This window comes from Trichechus manatus, unplaced genomic scaffold (genome assembly GCF_000243295.1).
Source record: "Trichechus manatus latirostris isolate Lorelei unplaced genomic scaffold, TriManLat1.0 scaffold00023, whole genome shotgun sequence".
Classification (NCBI taxonomy): Eukaryota; Metazoa; Chordata; class Mammalia; order Sirenia; family Trichechidae; genus Trichechus; species Trichechus manatus.
Window position 1 is genome coordinate 18675244 of NW_004443959.1, and position 11841 is coordinate 18687084.

At 41.7% G+C, this 11841-nt stretch overlaps 1 protein-coding gene across 1 annotated transcript in view; it reads left to right on the forward strand.

Moving 5' to 3' along the window:
* Nucleotides 1-11841, forward strand: part of PXDN (peroxidasin) — a 137566-nt gene that overhangs the window by 122737 nt on the left and 2988 nt on the right. Inside the window, exons 21-23 of the mRNA XM_004373104.2 lie at nt 5394-5514; nt 5943-6075; nt 11293-11406. Coding sequence (XP_004373161.1) covers nt 5394-5514; nt 5943-6075; nt 11293-11406 — 368 coding nt within the window. The remainder of the gene's footprint in view (nt 1-5393; nt 5515-5942; nt 6076-11292; nt 11407-11841) is intronic.

The following is an 11841-nucleotide window of genomic DNA, read 5'->3' on the forward strand; positions in this document are numbered from 1 at the left end:
CTTCCCTTCACCTAAGATCATTCTTATCTACTATCTAGTTAGTGAATAGATTTGGTGAATTTTTTAAAATTATTTTTTGTTGTGCTGAGTATATGTATATACATATACATATATATACACACACACACGTTGTTGTTGTTAGGTGCTGTCGAGTCACTTCTGACTCATAGCGACCCTATAGGACAGAATAAAACTGCCCCATAGGGTTTCCAAGGAGCAGCTGGTAGATTTGAACTGTTAACCTTTCGTTTAGCAGCCGAGCTCCTAACCACTGTGCCACCAGGGCTCCATACACACACACACACACACACACACACACACACACACACACACACACATATGTATATATGAGTAGAGAGAGAGAGGCCTGATGGCGCAGTGGTTAATACAGAGGATTTGTTAAATTATGGTATATCCCCACTGAGGAATACTATGAAGCCCAAAAAATAAAAATCATGATTTTGAGAATTTTTAATGGCATGGGAAAATGTTCATAGTAACTAAAATGTTAAGTAAAAGAAGTAGGAAACAGAACTGTAGTAAAGTATGACCCTAATTTTTCTTTAAACACTAATAAAGTAAAACCTGTGAAAGCCGGCACCTGGGTAAGGCAGAAACCTGTCAGAGAAGGAAAACTCAAATATTTTCCACTAACAGAGCAATGGAAAAGTGGTAAGACCGCACCCTGTCAAAGGCAGAAAACCTTCGAGACCCAGAAAAGCAAGGCAGTCCCGCGGAGTTCTGGCTCTCACGGGTTTCACTCTGTATATGTCTAAATATGAGTTGTGCTGAGCTGTTTACCATACCCACAGATAAAAGATTTAAAGGAAACAAAGGAGCATATCAAATATATAAAATTTATGCTGAGTTATCTAAATTTCTATATGAATTTCTCTATCAGAGAAAAATGTTATACGTTTTAAAGTAAAACGTACCTTGCAGATCCAAGGTGGTCTCATTATTTTGAGTTTGGAAGCGTTAGCGGACAGAACGCTTCATCAGTACAGTCAACCCAGGCAGGTTTTCATTACAAGCTGCCTTCTAGATTGCTCGTTGAGTTAGCTCGCAGCTGCTTGCTTTAAAGACAGTTTATCAGCCAAATCCCGCGAGCGTTGCAAATGGTTAACGCCCTCAGCTGCTAACAAGAGGTTGGAGGTTCGCGTCCACCCGGAGTTGCCTTGCAAGAAAGCCTGGCGATCTAGTTCTGAAAAATCAGCCACTGAAAGCTCTATGGAGCGCAGTTCTGCTCTGGCACAGGTGGGTCACCATGAGCAGGAGGTGACTTGACGGCAGCTAGTTGGGCTGTTTGAACAGCAACCTGTGTTACGTGTCTACTATATTCTCAGTTCCTACTCGTGCTCTTGAACTCGCCCGTGGTTAACCTGGATTCCCATCTTCTAATTTGAATGTGATGTTGGCTTTATTCAAACTATGATCAAAGATTCATAGAATAGTAAATCTGGAAGAGATTTTTATAACACATCTGTATAACCCTGCTATTTTGTGGGAAAGGAAATTAGGCCCAGGAAGATGAGGTAAACTCATCCAGCCACACTGCTGGCTACTGGCAGGGATGGAAATAGAACTGTGGTCTCCAGGTTTCTGATCCAACACTCTTGGACTGTGTATTGTAGTTGAGTAATTAGTAGTTTAAGAAAAACATGCAAAGTTCAGGAAATACAGAATTATTTTCTCCTCCACCTCTTTTTTCCTGAAGTAATAATTCTGGTCAGGCTGATATTTTAATTAGTAAATACTTTAAATCTGGATTGATATATTAGAGCTGTGTTTTAATAGCTTCATATATGAGTATTTATATATATGTATATATACATTTTTTTTTAAAGCAAAATGTGATGTGTAATAATGTAGACGAATTCAAGTAAAAATTAAAATTATGCTCAATTTTCTAAATCTGGTTATTACATCTGCTGGAAATCTGTATCTTCTTGTTTAAATATCCTCACTGGTTTATTTAGTTCACTATGCTTTCCCACAAGCAGGACAGAAAATTCGATTCTTGTATTTGCAGAACATTATTCTCTTTGAAAACCACTGGGAAAAACCGATTCTTTTTAGTTCTCTGGTACAAAAACTTCATTTTCTGATAACTACCAGGTTACTTTTAGCTGCTTAAGAAGCAGCAGAGCCAGATTTTCTGCTCTTCTGCTCAGAAAATCCAAAGCTCTTTTAAAGACTTAATCTTTTAAAGCCTGGCTTTGTGCTCCATTATCATTTCGTGAGCTTTTTCCTCACTGTCAGTTGAACTGTTTGAGAAATTTAGCTACTTAAAGCAATTTTTGACATAGTTTCTTCCAGCTACTTCCTCATTGTCAAAATAGCAGTCATAGCCCTAAGCTGATGAAGCTTAAAATGCTTTATAAGCTTTATGTATTTTTATTTTAGTCCAAAAGCCATATCTAAGTATAGTAGAAAGAGGGGGGGAGAAAAAAAGAATTTAAGTTTTGGTAAGACCAGTGCTGATTGTCAATTACTTTTCATTACCACTTTAAAAAAAGATTCATTGAAAGCAAGCTTTCTTCAGCTGTTACCACTTAATAATTTTAGGTTTTTTTTTTTTAAGTTAAAGTATGACACCTGTGCTCATAACAAACACAAGGAAGCAACTCCAGGGCACATAGTTTCTTTGTCTTTTGACCAAAGTTATGCATTACAACTTTTGGGAAATTGATGAGTTAAGGAGACATTGAATGGGCTTCCTGCGTTTACATTGTGAATGTGTCAGTCTCCCTTATTATCAACCTCAGGAAGCACCACGCACAGACACACACACAAATTTTGGAATAATTTCAAACTTAAAGGAGAATTGCAAGAATAGTACAAAGAACTCGTGAACTTCACTCAGATTCATCAGTTAGTAACATTTTGCCGTACGTACCTTATTATTCACTGTCTCTCTCTGTTTCTCCATATCTGCACATTCCTTGTTGCATACACATATTGCGTATTTTGTTCCTAAACCATTTGAGGAAGTGCAGACATCTCGGTACTTTACTCCTAAATAACTGATTTTAGTGTGTAGGATCAAAGCTGGGAAATTTAGGGTGGATCAAATATTGTTACCTAACTTTATCTTATTCAGAGTTTACCAAATGCCCCAGTAATGGCCTTTTATATCATTTTACGTCCTAACCAAGATTCCATCCAGAATCATGAATTAACATTTTATTTGCATGCCTCTTAATCTCTTCATCTGGAACAGTTTCTCAGTTTTACTTTATCCTTTTCACAGCCTTTCCCTCAGCTTGGGTTGGTCTGATTTTTTTCTCATGGTTAGATTCAGCTTATGTGTTTTTGGCTGGAATACAGTATAAGCAGCACTGTGTCCTCAATGCATCATGGTAGGAAGCACATGATGTCATTTTGTCCCATTATTGGTGATATTTAGATTACTTGATTAAAATGAGATGTGAGTGTTTGACAAAAAAAGAGATTTCTAACTCTGATAACATGAAACTGATAACAGGAAAATGTTATCAGGGTTAGAAAAATGAACACTTCTTCCCTTTTAAAATGAGATCTTATTGCAGTGCTGAAATGCATCCGGACTAAATTATTTTAAAATCCCACTGAAACTGGTGCTATTTCCTAAGGATAGCTGGATGCTTCTAATGTAGATTTTTACTTTTGAGCTCTGGTTGGCCTCCGTTTTATAGAATGATCTGGAGGCATTTAATGGGTTTCATGCATTTACTTTGTGAATGTATCTGTCTCCATTATTATTAGCCTTAAGAAGCACTGTGGGAAGTACACTCCTAGGGTCCAGGAAGGCAACCTGCATGTCATCTAGGAACACAGGATAGCAAGGGGGTGGTGCCTGTACAGGTATGATTTCACCTGTGGCTTATAGTGAGTGGAGGCAACTGTGAAGAACATTCCTGGCACAGAGTCCCCCTGCAGTGACATTTCAGTAGACGCTCTCGGGTCTGGAGCCGTTATTCGCACTTTACCTGGTGACTGGGTCAGTACCTTCACCTGCCTTGTTCTCACAGCTAGGTGCTCCTGTGTTAAGTATATGATTCCACAGGGACCCCTCACTCCCGCCCCAACCCTACACAGTCTGGGATGGGATTTTTAAGCTGGGAATAATCATTCTTGTTTCAGAATGATTAGAACGATCTAGCTTCAAAGGGGATGTTAGGAAAGCTCTGGAAGGAATATGGAGGGTTCTAACCAGAGGGCTGATGTGTTACTGGGAGAGGGTGTGGCTGTGAAGGAGAGGAGCTCCTGGCGATTGGATTTCATTCATGTCCCCAGGAGCCATTTAAGAAACACGGCCCTTTTCTATTTTCCCTCAGATGATTGGTGAATAAAGTATAGTGAGATGGATCCAGCACTCTAGATTTGTATCAGATACTAAGTGCATTAGTGGAATTGTTTATCAGCTTTATTGTGTGGCCAGAGGTGGAGTGTGGGTCTTGATACTGAAGAACACAGCCGCTGGCCACTTTACTTTCCAGCTGTAATCAAGACAAGCTAGAGCAGAAAAACGATCGCAGCCTGTTCACAGGCGAGAGAACAGAGGAAGCAAACATGTCTGCTTCGATGTATTCTTCCTGTAGGTTTTCTCTTCTTTGGAATTTTTACTCCAGTCTTTTGAGTTTTGAAAACGGCCATATTTGACCTTCACACTCATACCCTCTGCACTGAGAACCAGATCATTTTGTTCAGTAGTGTGAAGACAGGCCCAGAGGGAACAGGACTAAGGAGCACTTTACTCGCATCTGGGAACATCAGGAAGGAACTCTCAGCTGAGCCTGGAAGGTGAATAGGAGTTATCCTGGGGGAAAATAGGGAAACACACGCCTGCTAGTCCCAAGAACAAGGCACGGAGGCCTGATGTAATAGATACATGTGGGAATTACATAATAAAGTGCTCCCAGGGCAAAGGGTTAAGTGGACAGAGGTGGAAGATGACACTCCTCAAGTGAACAGAGCCAGATCCCAGAAGACTGAAGAGCTAGGATCACCATATGTAGGTGATGGGAAACCACGTAAGGGTTTTAAGCCGTGGAATGGTGAGTGTGATTGGATGACTTTGTAAAGGATGCGTTTGACTGGGGTCATCTGCAGGCTGGGTGACCAGCTAGGAGGCTGTTGGAGAAGTGGACGCAGGAGAGAAGGAGGGCTTGAACCAGAGATGGAGGCAATGGTCGGAAATAAGGAGAGGGTTAAATCAGTAAGACCGGTTATTTGGTTTGATGTGTCCAGGAGAATGGGGCCGCTCAATCACATTACCTCTAACATAAAGGTATCACAATGTATTTCATAGACATGCCACAAAGATTGTTGATATGTGAAAAGATGTACTTAATTTGTCCTAAAATTAGAGTCATTAACAACTAATATACCCCTTTTTGCTTTCATTTTAGACTGTAGGACTAGGGGACAGTTTAATGCCTTTTCATATCATTTCCGAGGCAAACGATCACTTGAATTCAGCTACCAGGAAGATAAGCCCACAAAGAAAACAAGACCACAAAAAATACTGAGGTACGGCTGTCGACATGGGTAAAGTTGTGTGTGCAGAGCGGACCTCCCACCCTCCTAGAAATAGTCTGAAAGTCTCACCAGTAGCGCCATTATTGTACTGTTGGGGATTGAATGGATTGCAAGGGCAGATCTCTGCTACCACCAGTTCCTCCTCGTGACTGGTGGTGGACATAGGCTGGTATGCTGGGGAGTGGGACAGGCTTGTAGCCTGTGTCCTGCCTTGTCTGCCCTACATGGGCTGATAGCACAACATCCATCAAGCTCAGAGTCAAGCATCTACCTACCTCAGTGGCATAGGGGACCGCCATTCAAGCAACTTTCAATTTTCCTTTGAGCTCAGAAGGTGTCGGGCTTTGAACTTGTATAAAATGACACCGATTGTAACCTCCTGAGATTATATTTTGCTTCTCTTTTTTCCCTCCCTACAGTGTTGTAAAACACAACAAGTATTTCAATAACATGACTTCAGCCTCCTATGAACATGCAAAGGTACCAGGGACAAATGACTTCAAAGAATTTGTTCTAGAAATGCAAAAGACCATCACAGACCTCAGAAAACAGGTAACAGGAAGTATAAGCCACTCTGTCTTTGTATCCAATCATCATCTTCAATAGCATAAATCCTTCCTACCTATTTCAAAAACAACATTTTATTTAGTAGATGATTCTGAAGGTGTAAATTCTGCCCCAACACTTGGTAATAATCCTTAATCCTTCCAACTACATGGCCTAGAACCTCTAGTAAAAGGTATTTCTGTTTGCTTCGTTCTTCCTTTTCGCCTTGTTTGCAACTGAGTCACATTGAACTGTTGTCCCCAGGCCTCCCCAGTCTGATCACGGAGGTGGAGGAACACTTGAGCACTGCAGAAGCTGCTGTTGCTGACTGCAGGGTGCCAACCCTGTGATGGTTGTTGGAGGGATGGGAGATACACATTCCTTTGCCTATTGGAAACACTAATACCATATACCATATTTTACAAAAATAACACATGCATTGTATGTTTTTACAACTGTGCCATGTTATTTTTGTAAGCTTGTAAACAAATAATTTCTTTTATAAGGATCAGCACAAAGCTGGTTCCTATGAGGTAGAGGTTAAAGATGTCCCAAACATCCCACTTTTCCAAGCTGATGTACCACTCCATCATCTCTAATATCAACTACTCCCTCTCCCCTCAGTACTCTCCCTCCTGTCTTTGGGTTCCCTAATTTGCTGCAGCGTCTCACAGAACTCACTAACCATATAAAGGAAAGGACTCGCGGTTATGGAGGCTTCGGGTCTCTGCTGCTGGTCTGTCCTTCCTTGGTGATGGCCGGCTCTTCTCTCTGCTCTGGAATTGGCTCCCTTTTAAGGCAAAACTGACCAATCCCCCTTGGTGGGCCACAGTTATCTTGTGTGCACAGCCCCGCCCAGTCACCTGGGTGGGAGATACAAGACCATGGAGAGAAAGGCCATGCTAAGTAATTCATCCCACTGTAGCACGCTGTGCCAGTTTTCTTTTTTTACATGTTGCTGACTTCAATTTCTGTTTCTGATCACAAACGTGAGGTGTACAAGAAGCAAGGGTCCTTTCATAGGCCTATGCTCACAAGCACGTGACTAAGGTGACTTCTGATCATTGATCGAAGCCGTTGACACTAAGAAGACACAATTGAACTGTAAAATAAGCAGACCTAACATAACTTAGTGGTTGCGCTTAAGATGTTCTGATAAGCTTTTCGTATTCAACTGTTGAGCTAATGTGCTTTAATTATCAATTTAACAGAAACAAACACACGTTTTCTATTGTTTCTTTTCTGGCTACGGGGGACTACCGAACTCGATCCATGACTTCTTGATCATGGCTTATACCTTTATGACACAATTAGGATCAAAAGTAACATTTTGGACTGTTTGTATACCTATAAGCTGGAGAGTAAAGAAAATGCATAGAGCAAAAAAAATGAACAGAATGATATGATTTATCTGTAATATGGGAGGATGGGTGAATGAGGCCAAAATTCACTTCTGGAAATGTCACAAGACGGTGCGGTATATGCATGGGTGCACTGTGCCAGAAGTTTTACTTAATTTCCTCATTTCTGCACATTGTATGTGTGTGCACACTGTTTACATGGGTGCGTTGTTTGTGAAAAATACAATAAGCCCTGTGAGTGTGTGTTCAGGATTTGGACATTTTGGGAGAAAACAAATTTGAATTCTTGACCCACTTCTTCAGTAATAGCTTTTAAGTAACTATTCCCAAGAAGTGGTAGGAGGTGTTTTGAGGTTGATGCTTGGCTGTATTTGACCAGGTGCCTCTGGATGTGAGTACCCTCCAGTCTGTCAAGTAGGGCAACAGGACTTTTCAGATGAGGCATTTCCTGAGGCACTTCAGAGGTTTTGCAAACAATGAATGTCTCCTCCCTGTCCAATGATGAAGACTTACACTGCTCGAAAGCAACCCTGTGGCGCAGTGGTTAAGCCCTTGGCTGCTAACTGAAAGGTCAAATTTCAAACCCATCAGTGACTCCGTGGGAGAAAAGATCTGGCAATCTGCTCCCATAAACATTATAGCCTAGGAAACCGTATGGGGCATCTCTACTCTGTTTACAGGGTTAGGATGAGTCAGAATTGATTCAATGGCACACAACAATAGCAACATACTGCCCGAGGAACTTGGTTCCACCTCTCCTATTTTTTGTATTGGGTTTCTCAGTGAAATTGGGGTTATTCATTTGGAGAGAGAGAGAAATGTAAGGCTAAATAAAAAGAAGTGTGCAAATCACTGCTTTTCATATTCATATGGATTACACGTGGTGGACTTCCCATGAGGTATGCATATAGGTGGTGGCCGTGTTGCGGTATTTGAATTTTGTATCCACAGCCCCGTTGACTTACAGGATTCTCATTCATTAGGGTTGGAAGATACTTTAGTCGTGTCTAGTCTATCCCTAAGGTTTCCTTCTCGGAAACACTGAGAAGAATCCCAGATTCTTCCACATCTGCCTCCTACATGCAGATCCGTGTTCTGTCTTCTGGAGTCTTGTTGTGTGCCATCAAATCAATTCCAACTCATAGCGACCCTATATAACAGGGTAGAACTGCCCCAGAGGGCTTCCTGGGCTGTAATCTGTATGGGAGCAGACACCAGAACTTCTTTCCTGTATTCGAACTGCTGACTCTTTGGTTAACAGCCGAGGGCTTTAACCACTATACTATGAAAGCTCCTTTCTGGAGTCTTAAAAATAAATGAGTTGACATGTTAGCCTGTTCAGATGCTGGACAGCAATGATGATTCAGTCACTTAGCAGACTGAGTGAGCACCCACTATGGACCTGGCATTTTTCAAGGTGCAAGAGATGCCAAGAATAATACCCTCTCCCATAGTAGAGGAGTGGGAGAGGCAAACCCAGGCCGATATTTAGAGCATTGTGACAAGGGCACAGAATGTTGCAGTGAGCCGGGTGCAGGCTTCAGGACAGTCAGCCAGAGCAGACTTTCTGGACTAAGTGACTCCTGATGTTTCTCAACGGGTGGGTGGAGGTGAGGTCTCTGCAAGACAGGTCCACTTGAGAAAAGGCAGGCAGGCAGAAAACAGAGTGAGGCGCCAACATTCCACACTGTGTTTATTTGTTACTTCTGTTTCTCTCTGGTATCATTGTTTCTTTTCCATAAACTGCATGTCATCCAAGCACAGCGCTAGGAACCCGTTTCTTGGCCTGACACATCAGAGAAGACAGTGGACGTGGCCATCCTCAGAAATGCTGCTGTGTTTTGAGAAAGCCATGTGGAGTATTTATCATTATTTTTTCAACAACTTGCAGTTCAGGATGTATGTGTGCAAAATTGATGGTCATTTCTCCTCTATCCACATACCATATATTACCATACTTGGTTCATGCAGCTGTGTTTATTCTAAGTATCTCTGAGGTGAACACTGGATCAGAGTTATGTTGTTCTTTCTCTCCGGCTTTAAATTTAAAAATAGTCAGCCAATAGATAATGAAGTGTTTCAGATCTCCTGAGTGGCTTCCAGAGAACAGAGATGGCCTGGACTGCATCTTTCTGGATTCTTTCCAGCCTCCCTCTTTGCGTCACATTTTAAATTAGAAAGGGTCTAAGAGAAATTGAATATTAATTATGCTAATGAGCAATTCATGTTGAAAAGATGGTTTTCATTTAGAAGCTGTATCTGAGACAGTTCCCAAAGTTAATGCCTATTTGAGTAATGAAATCTTAAAAGACTGGGCTATCAGTGCAGTAGAATCATAAAATCCAGAGTTGAAGGTGATTTTTTGCACCTTTCTATAGCATAATATTTTGCAAATATATGTTTAAGGCTGTGTATTTGTTGTTGGAAGGCTGTGGCACAGGCTAAATGAAAGGCATTTTAGTTGAAATAGACACGTAGGAGTTTGAGGGGTGTGTGCACGTGTGTTTTAGTTTATTTATGGCCACTAATGTCCTTTATCAGAGCAGACAACCTTACCCAAATCTGGACATGGCTTGTTAGAAAGTTTATTAGAAGAATGGGGACATACACAGGAAGTAAATCATGTCCATTCCAGACCTAGGTTCAGGTGCAAGTGACAGAAAACACACAATAGTGATGGTTGAAATGAGATGGAAGTTGATTCTCACGTAAGTCTTGGGTTCCATGGTCCCAGGCTGCTGTGTCAGAGACCCAGGCTGCTACTGTCTTATTGCTCTATTATGTATGGCCTCTATCTCTGAAGTCGCCTCTTAGCTCAAGGATTCTCCAGCCACCATCGCACTGTCTGCATTCCTCCCAGCAGCAGGGAGAAAAAGGGAAAGAGAAAGGCATGCTCCCTCCCTTAAAAGCCATTTCCGAGAAGGTGCACATTTGCTCACATCCCATTGGTCAGAACTTAGTCACATGGCCACAGCTGGCCTCAAAGGAGGCTGGGTAATGTAGTCTTTATTCTGGGATACCATATTTCCAGATTTTAAAAAATTGAGTGGTTTTATACTACAGAAATAAAGAAGACTTGATATTGGGGATTATTAGTCCGTCACAATCATTCATTTGAAAATGTAAGTGTAGAAGGTTTTTATCATCTAATTGGTTGACTGCTTTCTGCTCTCACAGTCCTGTGAGAGTATCTTCATTGTTTGCAGGGTTTTTTTGTTTGTTTTAAATAACTGCTAGCTATATTTTAAAGAGCCCTAGTGGGGTTATATGGAAACCCTGGTGGCGCAGTGGTTAAGTACTAGGGCTACTAACCAAAAGGTTGGCAGTTCCAATCCACCAGGCGCTCCTTGGAAACTCTATGGGGCAGTTCTACCCTGTCCCATAGGGTCACAATGAGTTGGAATTGGCTCAACAGCACACAACCACAACAGCCATATATTAAAGTATATGGACTTCTGGTACCAGACAAGCAGTGGACAGATAATCTGGTCATGAAGCATCGTGACGCACAACCTGTCTGATATGTAAATTTCCAATTCCTTAAAAGTTCTTTAGAACTAATCATCTCAAGCTGTGTTATTTTAAGGCATTATTTAAAACAAAGAAACATATATTTAATATAAAAGCTAATTTTTTCTGAATTATCGTAAATACCTATGTAACAAAGCGTTTGCTTTTTCAATGGTCTTCATATGTTCAGTTCAATGACATTAGTTATGTTTATCATCCTGTTCAACCATTACCATTATCCGTTGCCAAGTTTTCACGTCACCCTTAACAGAAGCTGGAAGAGCTAAAATTTTAATCGAAAGTGACCAACGAATGCTTTTGCTTTGCTGTGTTCTGTATTGCTTTGTTGCAGATAAAGAAACTTGAATCTCGGCTCAGTAAAACTGAGTGCACTGATGCAAACGGTAAATCTCACATAAACAATGCAAAATGGAAAAAGGATCCATGCACCATTTGTGAATGCAAAGTGAGTATGGAGATCTGTTCTCACTATCTTAAATTACACTCTGAAATCCCAAGAGTCGGATTGACTCAGCTAAAGGGTGGAGATTGCCTGCTGGGTGGGCCCAAGTTTCAGAAACAAACCTCCTCCCCTTCCCCATTTCTGACCTCCCACCCCGTCTTTCATACAGAAGCACCTGGTCTGGCCGGGACGCTTTACTGTTGCTGGGGGAAGCACTGCAGGTGCAGAGCCCGTGCATAAACATGCCCCTCAGAACGGGCTGCACGCACCCACTGCGGGTTGGCGGCACCCACCCACTGCGGGCAGGTGTGCTGGAACCAGCCCACGAGAGCCGTTGTGCTCTTCGCTTCCCAGCTCCGTATTTTGGTAGCTTAAAGTTGGCCACGTTGGGAGTATTTACAAAGGCTGAACCTGCAAAGGCTACAAATCAGGGCTCCC